The following is a 22,260-nucleotide window of genomic DNA, read 5'->3' as shown; positions in this document are numbered from 1 at the left end:
TTAAATGTAAAACATTATTTTAGTTTATTTCCATTTATTTCCTAATAAATGCAAATATCTACATAAAATTTTGGAGTTTGGCGTTCTTTGGGTAGAGGAATTGAAATTTATTCACATTTTGGTTATACTTCATAGAGAGCGCCAGCTGCCTTAGATTGAATGTGTTGAAAACGACATAATTTTTTGTACTTTAAGGTATCTCATATTTGGTATCAAATTCTTATTTTCCAACTTTTTTTATACAAAAAAGGTAAACTTTATGAAAGTAGCTGTCTCGCACCGTTTCCGATATATTTGGCTTTGCAACTTCCAATGTCAAAAACAAGGGTTTATTTAGAATTAAAGATTATAATGAACAGTAAAATAGTCAACATTAGTAAAAAAATATGTCTTTTTGACAATAATTGCTCAAAATGTCCGCCTCTAACTTCAATACATTTATCAACGCGCTTATTAAAATATTGTCTTGTTTTAAATTATAAATCCTTAACGCCTTAATCCCTAACCTGCTGCTAAAGTTCTTCTCAGGAGTTTATACTTCCTCCATAAACAACTGATTTCATGTAACTCCAAAAACGAAAATCTCGGCATTCTATCTCACATTTATGTATACGAGTATACAATTTAAATTGTAAGCTAAGATGTAATTTTAATTAGGTACCAATAATACTTAATAGAAATTAGCGTACAAATGATAGCAATAAGAAAAGTGGAAAACTTCAATTATTTGATTTTCGTCCAAATCCTACTTAAGAAACTTTACCGCTAAATTAATAATACATGTAGGTACTTAATTATAATTTAATGCAACAGCATTGGAAGTTTCAAAGCCAAATATCTCGAAAACGGTGCGAGATAGCTACTTTCAAAAAGTATACCTTTTTTGTGTAAAAAACTTGGAAAATAAGAATTTGATACCAAAGATGAGCTACCTTAAAGTACAAAAAAGTTATGTCTTTTTTAACACATTCAATGTACTGCAGTTTGTGCCCTCTATGAACTTGAACCAAAATTTGAACAGATTTCAATTCCCGTACCCAAAGAACTACAAACCCCAAAATTTTGTGAGGATATTTGCATTTGTTAAGAAATAAATGAAAAAAAAAAAAAAAACCTGAAATAATATTTTACATTAAACACCCTGTATCTCTTTAACTATCAACTTTTGGACTAAGGTAAGTTTGGCTAAATCGCAATATTTTTGCTTGGGGTATCTACCCATGAATTTTGGCCCATTACCTCGGGACCACCCTGTATAATAAACGTTACTACTGTTCTGATATACTTTATCATCACTGAAATCATATTGGTGTGGCAACATATACATTATCAGCACTTGGCATTCATGATTTCATTCGGATTAAGTTATGTACTAAGTACTTCATAAACAATTTCAATTCTACCGAAAATTTTCACAGTGACAAGATGATTTTCGTTCTATTTTCCATATTAATTATTTCTATCGGTGTTAAATCGGCCAACTTAGGGAGAAATATTGAGACGTCTTCTGAGACACTTGGTTGTTTAAATTGCTACTCAACGGATGAAGGCAAAATAAATGTTCATCTGGTACCACATTCTCACGACGATGTGGGATGGTTAAAGACTGTGGATCAGTATTTCTATGGATGTAAGTTAGAAAAATATATTTATAATATTCGAATAAATTTACCTACATCGTAAGTGCATTCATGACTTTCTCACTCTCCAACCGAAAAATTTGAAAATGCATCTCTAATTTAATATAAAAATCGGATTTTTATTGTTTTAATAAGGTTGGTACCTATCTTTTTTATTTTTGAAACGACATTTCTTTTTGTCCCTGTGTGTCCATGGATGGTGTTGAAAATAGGGAAAATTCTGCTTTAACATATATATATATATATATATATANTACTTAAATGATTTGTATCCAGATAAGTGGATAGGTAGCCAATTCCATGACCTCCCCGATCCCCAATATATATATATAGGGTGTCTTTTACAAAGAAATGGTTAGAAATATAGTAGTTTGTGTCTTATGATCAAATTTTTTTTGTAATTCGCCAATGCCAGTGGTTAAGACGATATATGAACACTCTTTACATATCAAATATTAGAAATGAGTTTTCTGTTTATACGTTTATTAACTAGCATAATAATAATATTATTGAGTTCTAAGGATAGAATCAATTATCGTCTTTCTAATAATTTCTTAATAGAGGGCACCATTGAACAGAAGCAGAATGAAGCAGAATTGTTTAACATGAATATTTTTATTATTATATTTTATAAAACAAAAAATAAAAAGGTTTCCCCTTTTTTCAACTTCATCCATGGACATACACATCTATGTCATTTTTTTATATGGTTAAGTACTCAACATTTTTTCTTACACAGGAAAATATAAAAATTTTACTTTATAAATCATATAATTTAATAGTTTCCATTTGATTTTTTAGCGTATTATTGTTTATCTTTACTTTTATCATTATCAGTTTATTCATAATATCTGATAAGTGATTCTGATATTATGTACCTACTGTAGACAATAATTATGAAATATTTAATCATAATTATAGAAATACAAGGAAAATAAGCAGATTAGGATCAAGATACCTTGAAAAATTATTTCACTTCTATTTGAGGATATTCTAATGTAACTAAACTTCACCTTTCGCCAAATTTCTAACTACGTTAATTACATTTTACAATTCTAACCAACTATTCAACAGGTCTTTACAGACATATAGCCCTACGAAATTGTAATTTCGCAAAACTACGTGGGATGGTTATGTTTCGATAGATACTATCTTTAAATAGAGAAAAGTTAGTTTAAATCTTAAAAACCGATGAATATAGTTACAAATTTGGAGGAAAGGTGAAGTTTAGTCGGTAACAAGTAGAAAATTACATTTCAATCACCACCTTCAAAATATCTACCAACAAAAAAAAAGTATTAGAAGCAAAATATTGTTTAGTGTTCTTAGCGACCTGTATGTTTTAAACAAAAAAATTATACTGAAATGCTCTAAAATATTTAAAAAATAATAACGAGAGTTAAGAAGGCAAAATTATACTCAGGTAACTTAATCAAAATCGATTTATTTCCACCCAAGGCACTTTGACTTAAACAAATCATTTTACAAAATTTTTTTTCAAAAAATAACATTCTTGATCCAAAATGAAAGGCGTATATGTTATTTGTGTTAATATTTTTATATGTATATGTTACAGTAAGTGGCCTATTAAACGTTTCAGAAAAACCAAAAACAATATGAGTCTGAAATTTTGTTTACGGGAGCTGTCAGATATGTTTTCTTCAATGAAAATTGAAACCCCTACAATGACTATATCAGTGAAAAGAGAATTAGATTTTCTATAATGTGGTGCAAAAAAATATAGGGTTTTCCATTTGAATTTAAAAAAATTTCTCGGTTTTAAGTTTTCAAAATGTAACGTAAAAAATGGAACTTTTAGTATAATTTTCTTCAGGTAATTTTGATAGCGGAAGGTTAAGTTCTCTGTGTATATCGAAAAGCAAGTGAAAGCTCCCAGAACGAAGAAATATACAGTGGGTCCCACTAGTGCGGGAAAGTCCAATGAGGAATATATGGATTTTTCTTTTTACTGTGTTGCCACATTTCTCGGATGTACAAATTAAAAACATATTCAACTATACAAGGTGTTCCACTTTTCCTGGACAGACACCAACTTTGGTTTTTAAATGGAAACACACATTTTTTATATTTTTTTCGGATTCTACATAAAAAATAAAGGGTACTTTGTGTAGAATAGTTCTATTCAAATATTCACTGTTTTTGAGATATCTCGCTTGAAAGGTTTTTCTAGTCGATATTGGTTGCTTACATTTTCTGATACTGACAGGTTATACTAATAGCTACTAAGCCCATTTTTTATCAGATGTTTAGTAAGGATGACTTTTCCGAATCACGCTCCAAAAACTGGCCTGCGTTATACAGGGTGAGCAAAATATCAAGTCAAAATTGCCAATTGAAAAATTGAAAAATCTTGATTTTTTTAAATGCAACGCTCTGTATATTTTCATACCATGAGATGCAGAATTAAATTCTCTACAACTTTGCTATACCTGCTCCTATACCAAAATTCATTAGTTTTTCATGAAATCTCAGTTCTATGAAAAAATGCGAAGTTTACAAATAGCTTATATGTAAAATAACGTAGTAGGCTCCTGTCAAATGATAATCTGGAAAATTTTCGATTGACATAAGGTTTAATAGAAAGAAAGGTTTAATAGAACCATGGCAACTGTTTATTGGCAAGTCGTATTTACCAAGCTAATAATCCAGATTTACAAAGATATCCTCGTACAAAGTGTTTTGTAAAACTGAAGAGGTTTGAAAGAATGGCAAATGCAAATTATGAGAAGACAACAAGAATACACGCATGTGGTAATCAGGAGAGTCAAATTGACATTTTGAAATGTGCAGTCCAAAATCCATCTACAAGTGTCAGAGAAATTAGTGATGAAATTAGTATTTCCAAAAGTGTGGTTAATAGAACGTTAAAGAAAAACAACTTCCACCCCTATCATTCTGAGCCTCACCAATTCTTAACACAGCAAGATTTTCAGAAGCGAGTACAGTTTTGTGAGTGGGCAACTATAAAACTACAAGATGAAATTTTTTTTTCAAAGGTGTTATTTACTGACGAGTCATCCTTTGCCAATACTGGTCGAGAGAGTCGACATAATTATTATCATTACGCCGATCATAATCCCAGATTAATAAGACAAGACGATCATCAACACCGCTTTAAAGTCAACGTTTGGGCGGGAATATGCGGAGAATATGTCATTGGACCACATTTTCTTGAAGGAAACTTAAGTGATAATGGGTATTTGCAATTTTTACAATACAACTTGCTCCAATTGTAGGGACATATTCCTCCGGATGACTTAAACAGTCAGTGGTTCCAACATGATGGTGCCCCTGCACGTTCCACACTGGCGATAAGTTTTCTCATTATGTAAGTTATGTAAATTCATAGAAAAACTGTTTCAGGTTAGATAATATTTAAATGATTTGTATCCAGATAAGTGGATAGGTAGCCAATTCCATGACCTCCCCGATCCCCAGACCTGTCTTGTCTTGATTTTTTTATGGGGCTATATAAAAGACAGGGTGTATGAAACTCCTCCGACAGATGTAGAAGACTTACGGGCAAAGATAAGAAATGCTTTTTTGACCCTAACTCCGGAAATGCTGCGAAATGTGTCAAGCAATTTTCGTCGTAGAATTACTCAGTGTTTATAGAAAAATGGCAGACATTTTGAGCGGTTACCTGTTAATTACTAATTTAACTAGGTCTTTATTAATTTTGTTAGAAATGCACGATGTTAATTTACTGTTTTGGATACTGCATGCGTGTGTTCTTGTTGTCTTCTCATAATTTGCATTTGTTGTTCTTTCAAACCTCTCCTTCAGTTTTACAAAACACTTTGTACGAGGATATCTTTGTATTCACAATTATTACTGTCGCTTTTCTATTAAACCTTATGTGAATCGAAAATTTTCCAGATTATCATTTGACAGGAGCCTACACGTTATTTTCATGAAAAACTAATGAATTTTGGTATAGGAGCAGGTATAGCAAAGTTGTAGATAATTTAATTCTGCATATCATGGTATGAAAATATACAAGATACAGCATCAAGATACAATCAAGATTTTTCAATTTTTCAATTGGCAATTTTGACATGATATTTTGGTCACCCTGTATAACGCAGGCCAGTTTTTGGAGCATGATTCGGAGGAGTCATCCTTACTAAACATCTGATAAAAAAATGGGCTTAGTAGCTATTAGTATAACCTGTCAGTATCAGAAAATGTAAGCAACCAATATCGACTAGAAAAACCTTTCAAGCGAGATATCTCAAAAACTGTGATTTGAATAGAACTATTCTACACAAAGTACCCTTTATTTTTTATGTAGAATCCGAAAAAAATATAAAAAATGTGTTTCCATTTAAAAAATCAAAGTTGGTGTCTGTCCAGGAAAAGTGAACACCCTGTATAGTTGTATATATTTTTAATTTGTACATTCCGAGAAATGTGGCAACACAGTAAAAAGAAAAATCCATATATGTATTCCTCATTTTAACATAGATATTGGACTTTCCCGCACTAGTGGGACACGCTGTATAAGGAATTTTCGAAACACTTGCAGTTGTAAAAATTTTTATAAAACGTCGATTATCTCTAAAACGGTTAGATTTAGGTACAGGGACTTATTTTTAAATGTCGATAATATAGGGTGTTCCATTGAAAATAAGGAAGTTTACAGCTATTTCCGGTATAACCGGAAGTGCTTCGATGGCATTAATTTCATTAAAGAGAATATATCTGATAACCCCCGTAAACAAATTTCAGAGTCATATTGTCTTTGGTTCCTCTGAAATGTTTAATAGGCCACTTACTGTGAAGAACCCCTATAGGCCCTGAAAAAAAAGTATCCTAAAAGATAAGAAATACGGCCTTAGTTTGATACTCTTATTAATTGATGAACTTTTTAACTGTCTAAGTACTACTAATAAATACCTATTGATAAGAGCGCTGGGGAGGGTCATATGTGACAAATGAAATATATCAGAATGATAACAATGATAACAAACCACACTATTTAGAACTACTCCCCCATTCCTCCCTCAAACAGCGCCCATGCCTACTGATATATTAAAAATGCAAATGGGTATTTAATAATAAATTTCACATACATATCCGTAATAATACCAAATATAAAGATAAAAATAATATAAAATATAATATAAAATAAACCAACAATTTCATTAAAATTAACTAATTAAAGTTTCATTTTTACTTTTTCTCTTAATTAAAACAAGGGGATTGTATTAAATCATCTAAAATTATTTATTAAGTATTGCATCGAAAACCTGTTTTTTCCTTTTTGTTCATTTCATGCATTTACATATGGCAATACTCATCTGCTCAGATTTTCGATTAGTTTAGTTCGGCAAATGTCCGCAGGTTGAGCTATCGAATATTTTTTGCCAGGGCCATACTAAGATTTATTTTTTCACTACAAAATTGATGTTCCATTTTCTTGACAAAACTACTTGACATTAACCTTTTTTTTTATGTATATTCCTAGGTATTTAATTTTTTCTGCATTAAAGACACCACATCCTGTATACTCAAGAATATTGCATTAAAAATACCACCAAATGTGTAATATTTTTAATTTAGCATGATTCAAAATTATGAGCTGCATTGTTTTGGCTTTACAAACTGAAAACAAAACAATTAATAAAACAATTTTGGTTACAATTTTGCATTTAGATGTTTCAATTAATGTCATTGTCAAGACTAATAGTTAAAATCTGTTGTAATAAAATAATATCTAATTGCAAATTAGAAATAATGGATAAAATTATGATTAAAAATTCCATATACATATTAATAGTTAGTAGACAAAAACATAAAATATTAAGTTCTTTGTTATCAAAATGTTCAAATAAAATGGTTTTAATTGATAAATCACTTTTACAAGTATGTTTTGCAAATTCAAAATTATCTAATTTGCGACAAATTGCTCAATATGGCTGACACTTTCCTTCCAGTTCCTTCAGATATCAAATGGACTGTAGCAACCTCTAGCATAAGATGCAAGATCTTTGGATTTAGTTTTACTTAAAAAATCGGTACAGAAATGGTTAACAGTTAAGCCAACAGATATTTAGTAATTTTCCTAATTTTTCGTTTACTTCATACAAGNTATAATATAAAATAAACCAACAATTTCATTAACCTTTCAATCTTTTTAAGTAAATAATAAAAACTAAGAACAATTTTAACAGAATTGCCTAGATCAAACGCTAAATAAATATTACTTAGGTCATTTAAAATTTAAAAGGGATATATTATATTTTTCTATTATTTCGGTTCAACGCTATATTTTATACAGTTCTATTATGTTTTAGTTATAACTGATTTCACTAAGGTCAAAATTTAACTTTTTTTTAACGCCCATTTAACATTTTCTGTGATTTAGATTTAAACAACATGTGTTAGGATCAATTGATTCTTTAAAAATATACAGGCTGTTAATTAAGTATGTACAATAACTTTAACAGACGACTATTTGAGTGATTTTTAGAAAAATAGTTCTTATAAACGTTGGTCCGCAGATGCTTCGTTTTCAAGATACAGGGTGTTAAACTTTTGTAAAAAAAATTCTTAAACAGCCTTTACCCTATTTTGTTTTAATTTGGCAGTGTTATTTATAGCGTTAAGGGGCTAATTTAACCCTAACTTGATTAGATTTGTAAAGTCCAGTGGCGTCGCGAGCGGTACCTTATCGAATATTTTTGATAATGTTTCTTGTGTGGTCCAGAGGGATATGCAATTAAGTGGATTTTATTTTTTTCTCCAAAAATTAACCAAGATACGAAAAACATTCAAGAGACAAAAAAGTTGTATTTTTAGTTGCTTAATCCAAAAAAATACAAAAATGTCAGTGGCGTACATTTTTTTTGTCAAAAATATTCGTTAAGGTACCGCTCGGAACGCCACTGGACTTAACAAATCTAATCAAGTTAGGGTTAAATTAGCACCTTAACACTACAAATAACACTGCCAAATTACAACAAAATTGGGTAAAGGGTATTTAAGATGTTTACGAAATAGCAATTTTTTTTGCAAAACTTTCACACCCTGTTTCTTGAAAACGAAGCATCTGCGGACCAATGTTTATATGAACTTATTGTCTTAAAATCACACAAGTAATTGTCTGTTGAATTTATTGTACATACTTAATTAACACCCTGTATAGTAAACCTATTGACCAAATAACTTCTCCATTTTAGATAAAAGGTTACATATTCAAAAAAATCATTTTTAAATAGCCACGAAAAGCAAAATTTACGCCTGCTTGAGATGTAATTTGTCTGATGATTTGTCTGTATGCGAAAAAAATAGTTTTTCCAAGCATTAGAAATGAAAAGATAAAATATAAAACTTTAGCCTTGATAAAATAAATTTTTGTCTATAATAGCGCAGAAGTATTTAACATGAAATTTTGAGTTGAAATAACCAAAAGTCTTATTTAAATTACGAAAATTAAGATCACTTTCGGTAATAGAAAAATGACAGCCTATGAAAATAGTCGATTTGTTGACATCTTATTCAAGTCATATCTAACGACATCAGTAGCATTGATCAGAACCGAACTGTTAGTCCAGTCGGCAGAGGCCGAAAAGTTACTGTTGGTGACATTTTCTTGATCACTCGGAAATAACTACACAGGAATACTTTAAATGATGAGTACAATAACAGGCTAATTTGCTGACAAAGTATTTTATCAGGAAAAAAAGTTATTAACAATTTAATCGTGAAAAATTTTTTTTAGTAGTTTTCTTTAAATAATTCAGCGGGATGACTTTGTACGAAAAAATGCTTAGGACAGGATTTTGTTCGTAATAAAAATAGCTACAAAATGGCGGTGGTCCGATTACGAAATTTGCAATAACAAAGCCGTGAGATTGAAAAAACTGTATAAAACGTCAATTTTTTAAAGTTGCTGTAAAAATGTCAATTATAAACAAAAAATGATAAAACTTTCGAAAACTATAGTTCAATATATATGCAATAATGACGCTAAAGCCGAAAATCAGGAGAGCAAAACTTTTTGTTCTCTAAGGTTTTATACATCCATCGGCATCTGAAACTCGAAACTTTGACTAATTTGTTCGAAGCTTTGCTGACACTTGAAATTTGGTATACACATAGTGTAAATATGCAGAAACCAAAAGCAATTTGCAAAATTCTTCAAAATCTTCAATTTTGCAGCTTTGGTAGGGTTTTATACGTAACCCTAGTTTTATACGTCACAGTTTTTTTTAATTTTTAGAAAATCATGTACATGTATATTTATAAAATATTCTATCACGGTGGATTAACCAGCACAATTACCTACAATTAAGTAAAAAAAAAAATAATTTTCATCGTTTAGATCCTAAGCTACTTAACATTTTGCGCCTGTTAGCTCTTCGGCGCTTGTATACTATTAGAAATATGCAACAGTAAATTTAAACAATTGTTTACTTAAAGTTAAATGTTTACCCCACACGTAGGTACGTTTTTGTTTTATGTTGATATGTTGAATAATGTACGAGTATGGCTAACAGGCACAAAATGTTACGTAGCTTAGGATCTAAACGATGAAAATATTTTAAATTTAGTTTTTAGTTAATTTTAGTTTTTAAATTTTAGGTAATTGTGCTGGCTAATCTATCGTGATGGAATATTTTATAAATATGCATAAATATACGTCCAAAAATTTAAAAAATGATGACGTATAAAACCTTACCAAAACAGCAAAAATGAAGATACTTGAATTTTGCAAATTGCTTTTGGTTTCTGCATATTTACACTATGTGTGTGCCAAATTTCAAGTGTCAGCAAAGCTTCGAACAAATTTGGCAAAGTTTCGAGTTTCAGATGCCGATGAATGTATAAAATGTATAAAATAAAATAAAATAAAATAAAAAAGAGCCCATAAGTTAAAATTTCTTCTTCGTGGCAAATCTTCTACTTTAAGTTCCTGGGCCTTTTGAAAGTGAAAAGGTTTCAACAGTTGTCGTTTGATAAAGCGGTGTATTCTTGTTCTGGGAATATCAAGTTGAGATGACGCGCGTCTTATGCTTATTTCGGGATTTTCTTCAATTAAATTTAAGATAATTTCTTCCAGTTCGGGAGTTAATAAATAACTTCTCCCTGAATTAGGTTTTTTCACAACTTCGGATCCTGTCTCTATTGGCTGCCGATGTACTCGTGCAAACATTGAATGGTATGAAATTGAAAAATATGAATGCGTGCAGGAAATCGCTCGGCGTACAATCTGCATGCGAGACGTGAATTTCCACGAGCCTCCCCGTAAATTAGGTGCATTTGTACCCTTTCTTGGACAGAAAATCTCACCATTCTTTCATGAACAATGATTACTGACAACTAATGGTAACACTTTGACACTGGTTAATTACACCTGTCACAGAATAAAATTGATTGTTTATTGCGAATGCCAGCCACCTACGATTAACACTTTAAAATTTCATATGAACCTCGATATGCATCCAATCAAATTTAGCCATTTTTTCGAAAAACGCTGCTTTTTTCGAAAAAAATTTAAGAGACAAAAAAGTTTTTAAATTCCCTGGGGTTTCTAAGGGGCTACTAATTTTTAAAAAAATTAAATATGCAACTAAAGTTTGGTGAGCCCAAAACCAAGGGGGCCCTCGAAAAAGTGTCTTGTGGGGGCCCCTTGCCAAAAAGCTTATCAGCATCGCATTCTACATGTCATAAAATCCCTGTGTACCAAATTTGGTGGTTCTTGTGCGATAGAGCTCTGAGATATAAAAAAAATTAAATTTTCAGGGGCTTGTTTCAGGGGGCTATATCTCCGAAAGGGGCCGAACTTATCAAAAATAAAAAATACGGGTCCCTTAAATTTCTCTTAAGAATTTCTGACCAAATTTTGTTGCATTTATTTCGGGACACCCTGTAGAACAACAAGTTTTGCTCTCCTAATTTTCGGCTTTAGCGTCATTATTGTATATATATTGAACTATAGTTTTCGAAAGTTTTATCACTTTTTGTTTATAATTGACATTTTTACAGCAACTTTAAAAAATTGACGTTTTATACCGTTTTTTCAAGCTCACGGCCTTGTTATTGCAAATTTCGTAATCGGACCACCGCCATTTTGTAGCTATTTTTATTACGAACAAAATCATGTCCTAAGCATTTTTTCGTACAGAGTCATCCCGCTGAGTTATTTAAAGAAAACTACTAAAAAAAAATTTTTTTCATGATTAAATTGTTAATAACTTTTTTTCCTGATAAAATACTTTGTCAGCAAATTAGCCTGTTATTGTACTCATCATTTAAAGTATTCCTGTGTAGTTATTTCCGGGTTATCAAGGTTTGACACAGGCCGAAAATCTACCAACTGGACTATGTAGAGATGGTCCAGATCTCGCAGTGTGCAAAATTTTTTGACATTAAATTTATACATATAAAATTTACTTTCATTAATGTCAATTACAAAATAATTCTTTTTTTCCAGTTACTTATTGTATATTTGGATGCATACTTACGTTTTTGTATAAACAGGAGTCCGCAAATAGATGGTTTTCAAGATAGTGCTAAAATGAATTAAATTTAACATTTTCTAAAATATTTTTAAAGACGTTCGATGTAGTATGATGAAATATGTGTTAATGATTTATTTAATGAAATAAAGAAAAAAGTCCACTGAATTCGAATATAAATACGTATAACATTGTCGCAGATACCGGAAGTCATTTTTAATAAAAACAACAAAAATTCAAGGACACTAGACTTTTGAAAATTCAAGCACTGCCCGTAACTTTTAGTAGTATAATACAGTCATGAAAAACCTGAAAAAATGATCGGTGTATTCCGAATTCAGTAAATTTATATCTGTAATTAAATAAATAATTTAATTAATAAAATTTATCATTCTACGTGAAACGCTTCCAGAATTTATAAAATGTGGAATTCTTTCTCAACATCCTATATTTCGTAATATATCAATTTGCTGATCCATGTTCTTGATTTTGATTTAAAATCAGTCAAGAAAAATTCGTCAGTGTAGTCAATCAGTTGCCTGTATTTTTACAGTGAAACCAGATATACACAGGGCTTCTGTGCAGAACATAATCAATTCAGTCGTTGAGGCATTACTGGAAAACTCTAACAGAAGGTAGGTAATATTAAATATTAATTAATAAGTATGAAATCGATAACTGCATAAAATTCACATTGATTATTTAACTTCTCAAAAAAAATATATTTATTACGCAAATATGTAGGATTAAAAAAATACAAAATAAAGTAATAGATGTTCTGTTCAGCGATCACTTTTAGTATTAAAATAGTTTTAATGGATAGGTAATTAACTTTTGTAATAATATCCATTACGTGTATCTCCTGTAATTAATTAGTCATTATTATAAATAACTTTTACTGAAAGTGCTACTCCCAAAGCGTTCATCTCTAAAATTACACATTTGTGTTACTAATTCAGTTATAGTTCCATTTACAAAAAATGAGGAACTCAGATACAGTTCCATTTATATAAAATGATAAATAAAAAAATGCGAATATATACCGGGTGATTCAGTTTGGTATTGGCGTATCTGTTTTATTTTAACAAATAGCTGTATTTGTAAATCGTTGTTCAAATTTTATCAAATGACATTATTAGATCGCTTTGGTATGTCAAAATTGCTATAGTCAACTGTTTTTGTTGAAATGGCACTCTATATATTTTTTTATCAATTCTTGAAAATATTTTTTTCTACGTTCAGCTATAGGTATAAAGAAATCTATAGTTTCATTAGAAATATTGCTAGAAAAAAACAGCAAAAAAGATGAACCCTACTTTCAGTAGCTTTATTCTGAAAAGTGATAGCCAGCTAAGGAAACAACTGAATTTTGACGTTTCTAAATAACGGTTTGTCAAAATAATTGACATTTTGTACCTACTTATTTTATCTATAACTAATTATAAGATGAATACTTAGAGTAACCAAGAAAAACTAAATATGATTTTAAATTATGGAGAGTGCAGAAAGAACGCTAAAGCTGCCAGGCGTTTATACCAACATCGTTTTCCATCAGATAAAATTCTCGGAAAGTCAGCCAGGAATTTGGCGGCAGTTGAAAGTTTTCAAAAGAAAAGAAGTTTTTAAACCCAGAAAGGCAAAAGATGAAGAACATTCGATAGCAATTTTACGACGTATTTTTATAGATCCAAATATTTCGATTCGTGATCTGAAGATGGAAACTGATATTTCGTATTCTTCAATCCAGAGAATTCTTAAAACAATAAGCTACGGCCTTATACAATGCATTTGCAATCAGGCTTAATTCCACAGGATTACGGGAGCGCCTGCACTTTATAGCATGGTTGCTCAAGAAATAAATATCTTGCAACTTATAATGTTGTTATAATTGCCATTATTGGTCCCAAAATAATCCCCATTGGCTTAGAGAAACCTATTTCCAAAATGTTTAGGGAATTAATATACAAGGTGATTTAGTTCGAGTGAATCAAGGTTTAATCACAGATAGAACTCAATAAATAATTCAGAATTGCTTTATAGAGCAAGGGTCTAAGTTTCACCGTTTTCACTGCACATCATATTATTTACTAAATCTTTGGTATGCTTATAACAAATTGATTCAAATTTAGTGTGGTTTTAACATTTGCACATGTGCATAATTTACTGTAAAATTTACAAATTTTTATAAGTCAGTGGCGTAGGAATGTTTTTACCCCAACTTCTACGCCATTGACTTAATAATCATTTGGAATTCATTCTTAGATTCCGTGGACAATTCTACATAAAAAAAGTTATACTTGTTGAAAATCCGTATAGTGTACTTATCGTTTTACCGAAAATCTCAGTTAATAATCCCACACCCTGTATACTGTGAGATTATTAACCGACAAATTGTAGGACCCAAGTTCTATAATAGAACACTTACAGGACAAATAAATCTAAATTTTTTAAACGAAGACTTAGCCAACTACATGGAAGATGTTCCATTGCATATTAAGTGCAATGTGATTTTACGGCAAAATAGAGCACCACCTCACAATGCCAGAATTGTTAGAGAGTACTTGAACACAACGTATTCATGTAGACGGAGAGGCAATCTTAACGAAGATGTTAATTGGCCAGCTAGATCTCCGGATCTCAGTCCTATAGATTTCTTTCTTTGGTCTTACCTAAAAGATAAAGTTTACTCTTCGCCTTTAAATGACCTTAAAAACAGAATAAGAAAAGAATATCGGAGATTAAATGAAGAAACAATAGGACGTGTTTGTAGAGAGGACGTGATAAACAGATCTATTCTGTGTTTGGAAGCGAATGGAGACCATTTTGAACATTTGAAATAAGTATTGCTTTAAATTGCTATATTACACAGCCACACACAAAAAAAGTTGTAAGTTGTCTGTACTTTTCATGCGACATATATTATCCGTAGTATTTTTGCCTCCTGATCACGAATCCGATGTCAGAATTGATCTATCACATCACAGGAATTTCCTAACCTCAAAAAACAGGTAAAAATATAACAAAAGTTCACGAAATAGTGCTAGGAAAAAAAAATTTTTTTCTATATTCAGATGTTCATTTATATGGTTAAGATCCCGCCGAACGTGAATCCGCGGTAAAAATCATGGTTCTTTTTCTAACCTCAAAAAAACAGGTCAATTAAGGTCAGATATCACGAATTGTCAAAGATTAGATAACAGATTAGCGCCAAATTTGGTGTACGGGGGTTTTCGGGGTCGCTGATCACGGATCCGAGGTCAGTTTTGTAAAATTCAAGATGGCGGATACAACATGACTAACCAAATTTTGAAAAAATAACCCATTCGCGCTAAATTTGATATACGGGGATTTTCTGGGTTGCTGATCACGGATCCGAGGTCAATTTTGCAAAATTCAAGATGGCGGATCAAAGATGGCCGAACAAATTTTCAAAAAATAACACATTAGCCTCAAATTTGGTATACGGGGATTTCCGGGGTCGCTGATTACGAATTCGAGGTCAGAATTGTGAAATTCATTCTGTAATATTTTTGTTTACTTTATAATCTGAGTATCCAATAATATTTTAACCTTCTTAAAGTAGGTACATAGGTAATTGATTAAATTTATAAAAACGAATTTTGCACATCTGATCTCGGATTCGTAATCAGTGACACCGAAAACCCCCATATACCAAATTTGGCGCTAATCTGTTATTTTTTGAAAATTCGTGATAGCTGACCTTAATTCATCCGTTTTTTAGGTTAGAAAAAGAACCATCAATTCTGACTGCGAATTCATGTTCGGCGGAGTTTTAACTGTATACTTAAATGAACATTTGAATATAGAAAAAAATACTACGGATAACATATGTCTCATATGGTATTATCATGTTAAAAATAAAATATGTTACTTGTTTCCTCAGCTGGCTACAATTTCTCAGAATAAAGCTACTGCAAGTAGGGTTCATCTTTTTTGCTTTCCTTATATAACTGAAAACAAAAAAAATATATTCCAGAATTGATAAAAAATTTACAATGTGCCATTTGAAGAAAAACAATTTACTATAGCAATTTTGACATATGCTACCATGAAGACGATCTAATAATGTCATTTGATAGAGTTTGAGCAGCGATTTAAAGATATATGTATAGGGTTTGTTATAGCTTTTTGTTAAAATAAAAGAGATACGGGGCCACGAATACCAAATTGAATCATCCGGTATTTTTAAAGAACAAGTGTTTTTGGCACAATTATATTTTTTCCGAAATTTCCGGGTATTATTTGATTAAAATCTATATGATTTGTTACAGTGTTCTAAGATTTTTTTTTAGAAGTCATCTAGAAAAAAAGGCAATATAATTAGCAAAAATCTTTTGTATTGATTTGCAATATTTTTATTTCAGCTAAGTCTAAAAAAGTGTTTATATCACCCTGTAACAAATTATGAGATATTAGCTTAAATAATATTGGGTAACTTTAAACAAATTGTAATATGCCAATGACATGTTTATTCTTTAAAAATATATTATAGATCTCTAAAAACCTATTTTTAATTATTTGAAAAACATTGTACACGGTGTCGTGGTACAAAATACTAATCATATTTTTAAGTCTCAATCACCTTGGGTAAACATTTTTTAAATTTCTTTTCTAAATAAAAATTAATGGTTTTGCACCAAAAATATAGCTACAGCGGGTCAAGGTTTTAGGTTTTGAAAGAATGATATATGCCTCCGATGCACTTTTAGGAGATGTATCTAAAAAAAGTTTGTTAAAATTGATCAAAAAATAAAATGCTACGGGGATGACCAGTCCCCAAGCAGATTCTGTATAGAATCAGTGCTATGATATATCACATACTATTGATGATGTTTTTTTTTTCAAGTAAAAGATAATATGTTATAATTTTAAAACTTATTAAAAATTGATTACAATTAAATCATAAAGCACCTCATGAATCTAAAATTATAATAATCATTATGTCTTCTGATCTGATTTAAATTTAACATTTAATTCGGTATTGCACAAACCTCACACTAGCAACTATCGATTATATATTTGATATTACATTATAACATTCTATCAGCTAGAGCAGTAATGTTTATCTGCAGCGAACTGCACATTCGCTGTCCAATAAAACGCTTTGCATACTGGAACATAGAAATTCTTAACAGCATTCTTCTACTTCACTTACTACATAAAATCTTAAGAAATTATTTGCAGACGAGCTAAATTATTTAGACCATTTGATTTCTGCTCCATAATACAATAAATGTTGAATTACTATGTGCACATATACCGTTCTAAAACATTTTTGTGCGCCCAAATATATCGAAGATTTGCCAACGACTTGCTTTTATTTAATATGTAGTTAAATTGCGCGAATACCGAATATCCGTACACGAACAACACAAGCGTGGAGCCGGAATTCATTGTTCTGATCTGTTGAACCCATCTGTTCTGACTTATGTATTTTATCGAAATATGGAAAATACCAGTACGAATATTCAGGGATGTTCCGTTTAAAAAATATAGTTGAGGTGTTTTTTTAAGGGCAAAAGTTATTATAACTTCTTGAATATCCATTTTGCGTCATAACTGCTTTATAACTTTTATCATTGAGGATGTCCTACTTCATATGTAATATAATACGAATAGTACAAAAAAAATGTGTCTCAAGTCTCAAGTAAAAGTCACTCCGAATCAATTTCTTCAGTCATTTTAAAATTATAGTCGATTCTACCGGGTGTCCCGAAATTAATGCAACACAATTTTGTCACAGATTGTTAAGACAAATTTAGGGGACCCGTATTTTTTATTTTTGCCAAGTTGCCCCTCTTTCGAAGTTACAGCCCCCAGAAATCCGCACCTAAAAATAGGGTTTTTTTATATATCAGAACCTTTTGCACAAGAATCACTAAATTTGGGGTTCTATGACATGTAGGATCTGATAGTGCTACGCTTTTCTGCTGGGAAACCCCTTAAGACACTTCTTCGTGAGACCCGTCCCCTTATCTGGAGCCAAAAAAATTTAGTCGCATATTTGAATTTTTTAAAAATTAGTAGTCCGCTAGAAAGCCATTGAATTTAGAAACTTTTTTGTCTCTACTTATATGTTTTTTTTTCGTAAAACGCAATGTTTTTGAGAAAAATGGCAAAATGTGATCGAATGCATATCGTGATTATTATGAAATTCTGCGTGTTAATTGTAGGTGGTTGGTGTTATCTAATTTAATTTTTCAAATAACATTTACATTTTTAAATTTTCGTTGAATCTAAGATCTACTTTAAAAAATTAACATTTGTAGCATTATGGAAAATATCTATTAAAGTCAATTTACGATATGTTTGTAATAATATTGAACGATATTGAAGAACATTAATTTTTGATAGAGTATCCGGTTTATTAAAACTATGCCCTAAAACCACATATTATTAAGTCCATTTAAATAATTTAGGAAAAAGTAAAAGAAATAATTTTGATTTAAAATTGTGCAGTGTGATTATTGCAGTTAATATTTTCTAGAGTTCTCAAAATATTCTTATTCACGCGTAAGAATCAATAGTAGATATACAGTATACATAGAGTTTTTTCAAAAAAGATTAAAGTTTTAATAATGGTTTATGCATAAAATATTCAAATGCTGAAATGTCCCATTTGGTTTACAATTATGACTATGACTATGGCTATGCAAATTTATATGGAAAGATTTACAAATCATCCAACTCCGAATCCAAGATAGTTCAGAAATGTTTTTCAACGTTTTTCGGAGTCAGGCTCATATCAGAAAGCTCCAATTCCTGGAATACCTTTGAGTGTTACAACGCGTGAGTTGGAAGAAGCTATTCTACACGAAATTGAAGAAAACCCAAATACTAATATTAGAAAGATCGCTGCAAATTTTAATGTAAATCATAAATTAGTTTGGTCCATTCTGAATCATCAACAATTATATCCGTATCACATACAAAGAGTTCAAGCCTTACTGCTGTAAATCTATCCTGCTCGCCTACAATTTTGCCACTGGATTTTGCAAAAAAATTGAACAAAATGTTGACTTTACCGTTGGTATATTGTTTACCGACGAAGCAAATTTTTCCAGAGCCTATAATGAACTTCCACAATAAACACGTTTGGACTGATGAAAACCCTCATGCCATAGTAGAATCTCTTCTGTATCTTACCCTGTATATTATCCTGCATTTAATAGTAATTTTTAGCTAATCCGTAAAGTATTCGATCCCTATTTATATCTGTAAACTACCCATAGACATAACAGTCATCATATGCGCCATTGTATTATCTTTACTTTTTATTTCTTTACCCTTTCTTGTATTCCAAACCGATAAACAACAAAATTGATTTATGTATTTGCTCAAGTATATTTTTACGATACTTATCGTTAGATTACTTAAAATAATATCAATGGAATTACTTTATCATGATTTATTATAACAAATGTTGGAAATGGCCACCTCCATCCAAATACATGCTCCAGATCTTCTTGAAATTACAGCTCGAACACGTGCAAAAATTCCATTATAATTATAATTTGTAGACGTAACTGCTCCTCAGATTCAAGGTGAACCTTGCAAACTAATGTCCTGAGATGTCTCCAAACAAAAAAATCAATAGGGTTCATGTCGGGTGATCTGGGTGGACAACGTTGAAATGGTTCTTGAGTATATCGTCCAAACACGTCATTACCGAATCTTTCATTTAGAAATCCACGAGCAGTCAAACTATACCGTGTGGGAGCCCAGTCGTGCATAAACCACATTCTTCCTCTTGGCGCATAGGGGACATCGTCAAGTAGTTCAGGCAAAACGTTTTCAAGAAAATGTTTGTAACCGGTTACAGCACCTGGTAAAAGTAAGATCCAACAAGAAAATTTCCAATAATATCTACCCACCCATAAATTCACAGAAAACTGATGTTGAAATCGAGATTCCATTGTGGCATGAGGATTTTCATCAGACCAAACGTGTTTATTCTGGAAGTTCATTATAGCATCTCCGGGAAAATTAGCTTCGTCAGTAAACAATTTGCCAGCGATTCACATTTTGTTAAATTTTTTACAAAATCCAGTGGCGAATTTTATGTGAGCAGGATAGTATTGCGGCAATAAGGCTTGAACCCTTTGTATGTCATACGAGTATGATGCTTCAGAACGAACCAAACTAATTTCTGATTCACTTTAAGATTTGCAGCAATCTTCCAAATACTAGTATTTAGGTTTTCTTCAATTTCGTGTGGAATAGCTTCTTCCAACCCAGGCATTCTAACACTCAAAGGTCTTCCAGGAATTGGACTTTTTTTAAATGAACCTGACTCCGAAAGACGTTGAAAAACATTTCTAAACATTCTTTGATTTGGAGTTGAATGGTTTGGAAATTTTTTCATATAAATTCGCCTAGCCTCAGTAACATTTCCATCTGCAAGGCCATAAATGTAAACCATATTGACCATTTGAATATGCAAAAGCCATTATTAAAACTTTAATCTTTTTAAAAAATAAGCTTAATTTGACAATATAGGCGAGGAAATAAAGCACTAAAAACGGCCTTACCTCTGAAATCTGTGCAGTAAGATGGATTGTGATGCGATATTTTTTTAAAAACATGTATTTTTTGTAATGAATAAATGTATTTTTATAATAAAAAATAATTAAGAATAAAATAGTTGTCACACAAACTAGCCATCCTGGGTACTAGGTACCTCGGAGACCGTTGCTGTCGTGATATTCGTGTTGATCGACCCCAAAAACCCCAAGGTAACGAGTTTCGACTAAGTTTATAACGAATTTCCACAAAACTCCAGGAGACGTCGTGGAAACCAGCCACCCTGGGCACTAGGTACCTCGGAGACCGTTGCCGTGGTGATATTCGTGTTCAGCGACCCCAAAAACCCCCGAGTAGCAAAATTTAACTAATTTCCGTCAATATTTTTCGAGTTATAAATTTTTCATATTTTAACTCTTCGAGATGCAATTTTAAAAATGCATTTTTCTTTTGCACCGATGCAATTTTCATTTCTCATTGATCACATAGGGTCACAAACTTTCTGGACCCTCTAAAGAATCGAATGCAAAAAACCGCATCACGATCCATCTTACTGCACAGATTTCAGAGGTTCAGTGCTTTATTTTCTCGACTAATACACAATATTAAATAAGATGACGGCTTCTTATTATTATTGTTTTGCTAAGATATGTTTAAATAATTTAAGTAACTGTGTAAAAATGCACTTGATCAAATAAATCAATTTTGTTGTTAATCGGTTTGGAATTATATAAAAAAAGTGTAAAGAAACAAATACAGAATACGCCCCTGAATTTTTTACCTCTACTTAAGAAACACTGTATACACAATACACAACAAAGTGTTTACACAAGTCAACAAAATAAAATAAACAATCTGGATAGAGAATAAACAGAAAAGTCATGTGGAAGAGGATCATTAATAGGAACATATACAAGAGAAAACTGACAGTATGAAAATTTTATATAACTTTAAATTACTACCACTAACACAAAGAATTAAAAATTATTAAAAACATACTTTGTTTTCAGTTAAAATACTGAGACAGTTGACAGATAAATAGCTGTATTCAGTTCGTAGATTCATTGAACTTAACCGAACTTAAGTTAAAATCACTGCACATTTCAGATACATATCTTCTGCCTTACAAATATCTTATTTTTTAAAACACAAAAATGTAATCTACGTTGTTGGGTTTTCATTTTCGTACTTCCATTCTAGGTTCGTTCAAGTCGAAACGGCATTTTTCTGGAAATGGTGGACCACTCAAAATGATGATATGAAATTAAAATTCAAATATTTGGTCGACAATGGACAAATAGAAATGGTAAATGGAGCATGGTCAATGAATGACGAAGCTTGTACCAATTATCAATCTACAATTGACCAGTTTACTTGGGGATTACGGTAATATCAAAAATATTACAATAGTAAAAATAGAACAAAACAGAAGAGAAGTTAACCGTGTTTGTACATAAAATGATGATGATTACTACGCCCTAAAAATCTCTAACTACTGTTATAACATTTTTACTTCTATCTTTGTAGCCATATTTTTAGTCGCTAATATTTAGGCTTGAACTAAAGTCAATTATTAGGTTGCCTTTAGT

General features: G+C 31.1%; 1 protein-coding gene across 1 annotated transcript in view; it reads left to right on the top strand.

The window, feature by feature from the left end:
- Positions 1-1,365: 1,365 nt before the first annotated feature.
- Positions 1,366-22,260, top strand: part of LOC108910286 (lysosomal alpha-mannosidase) — a 77,221-nt gene continuing 56,326 nt past the window's right edge. Inside the window, exons 1-3 of the mRNA XM_018714849.2 lie at positions 1,366-1,630; positions 12,681-12,762; positions 21,872-22,057. Of these exons, the coding sequence (XP_018570365.1) occupies positions 1,426-1,630; positions 12,681-12,762; positions 21,872-22,057 (473 nt within the window). The 5' untranslated portion in view covers positions 1,366-1,425. The remainder of the gene's footprint in view (positions 1,631-12,680; positions 12,763-21,871; positions 22,058-22,260) is intronic.

This window comes from Anoplophora glabripennis, unplaced genomic scaffold (genome assembly GCF_000390285.2).
Source record: "Anoplophora glabripennis isolate ALB-LARVAE unplaced genomic scaffold, Agla_2.0 scaffold386, whole genome shotgun sequence".
In the NCBI taxonomy this organism is placed as follows: domain Eukaryota; kingdom Metazoa; phylum Arthropoda; class Insecta; order Coleoptera; family Cerambycidae; genus Anoplophora; species Anoplophora glabripennis.
Note: the sequence above shows the minus strand (reverse complement) of the source record. Positions and strands in the feature narration are given on the sequence as shown.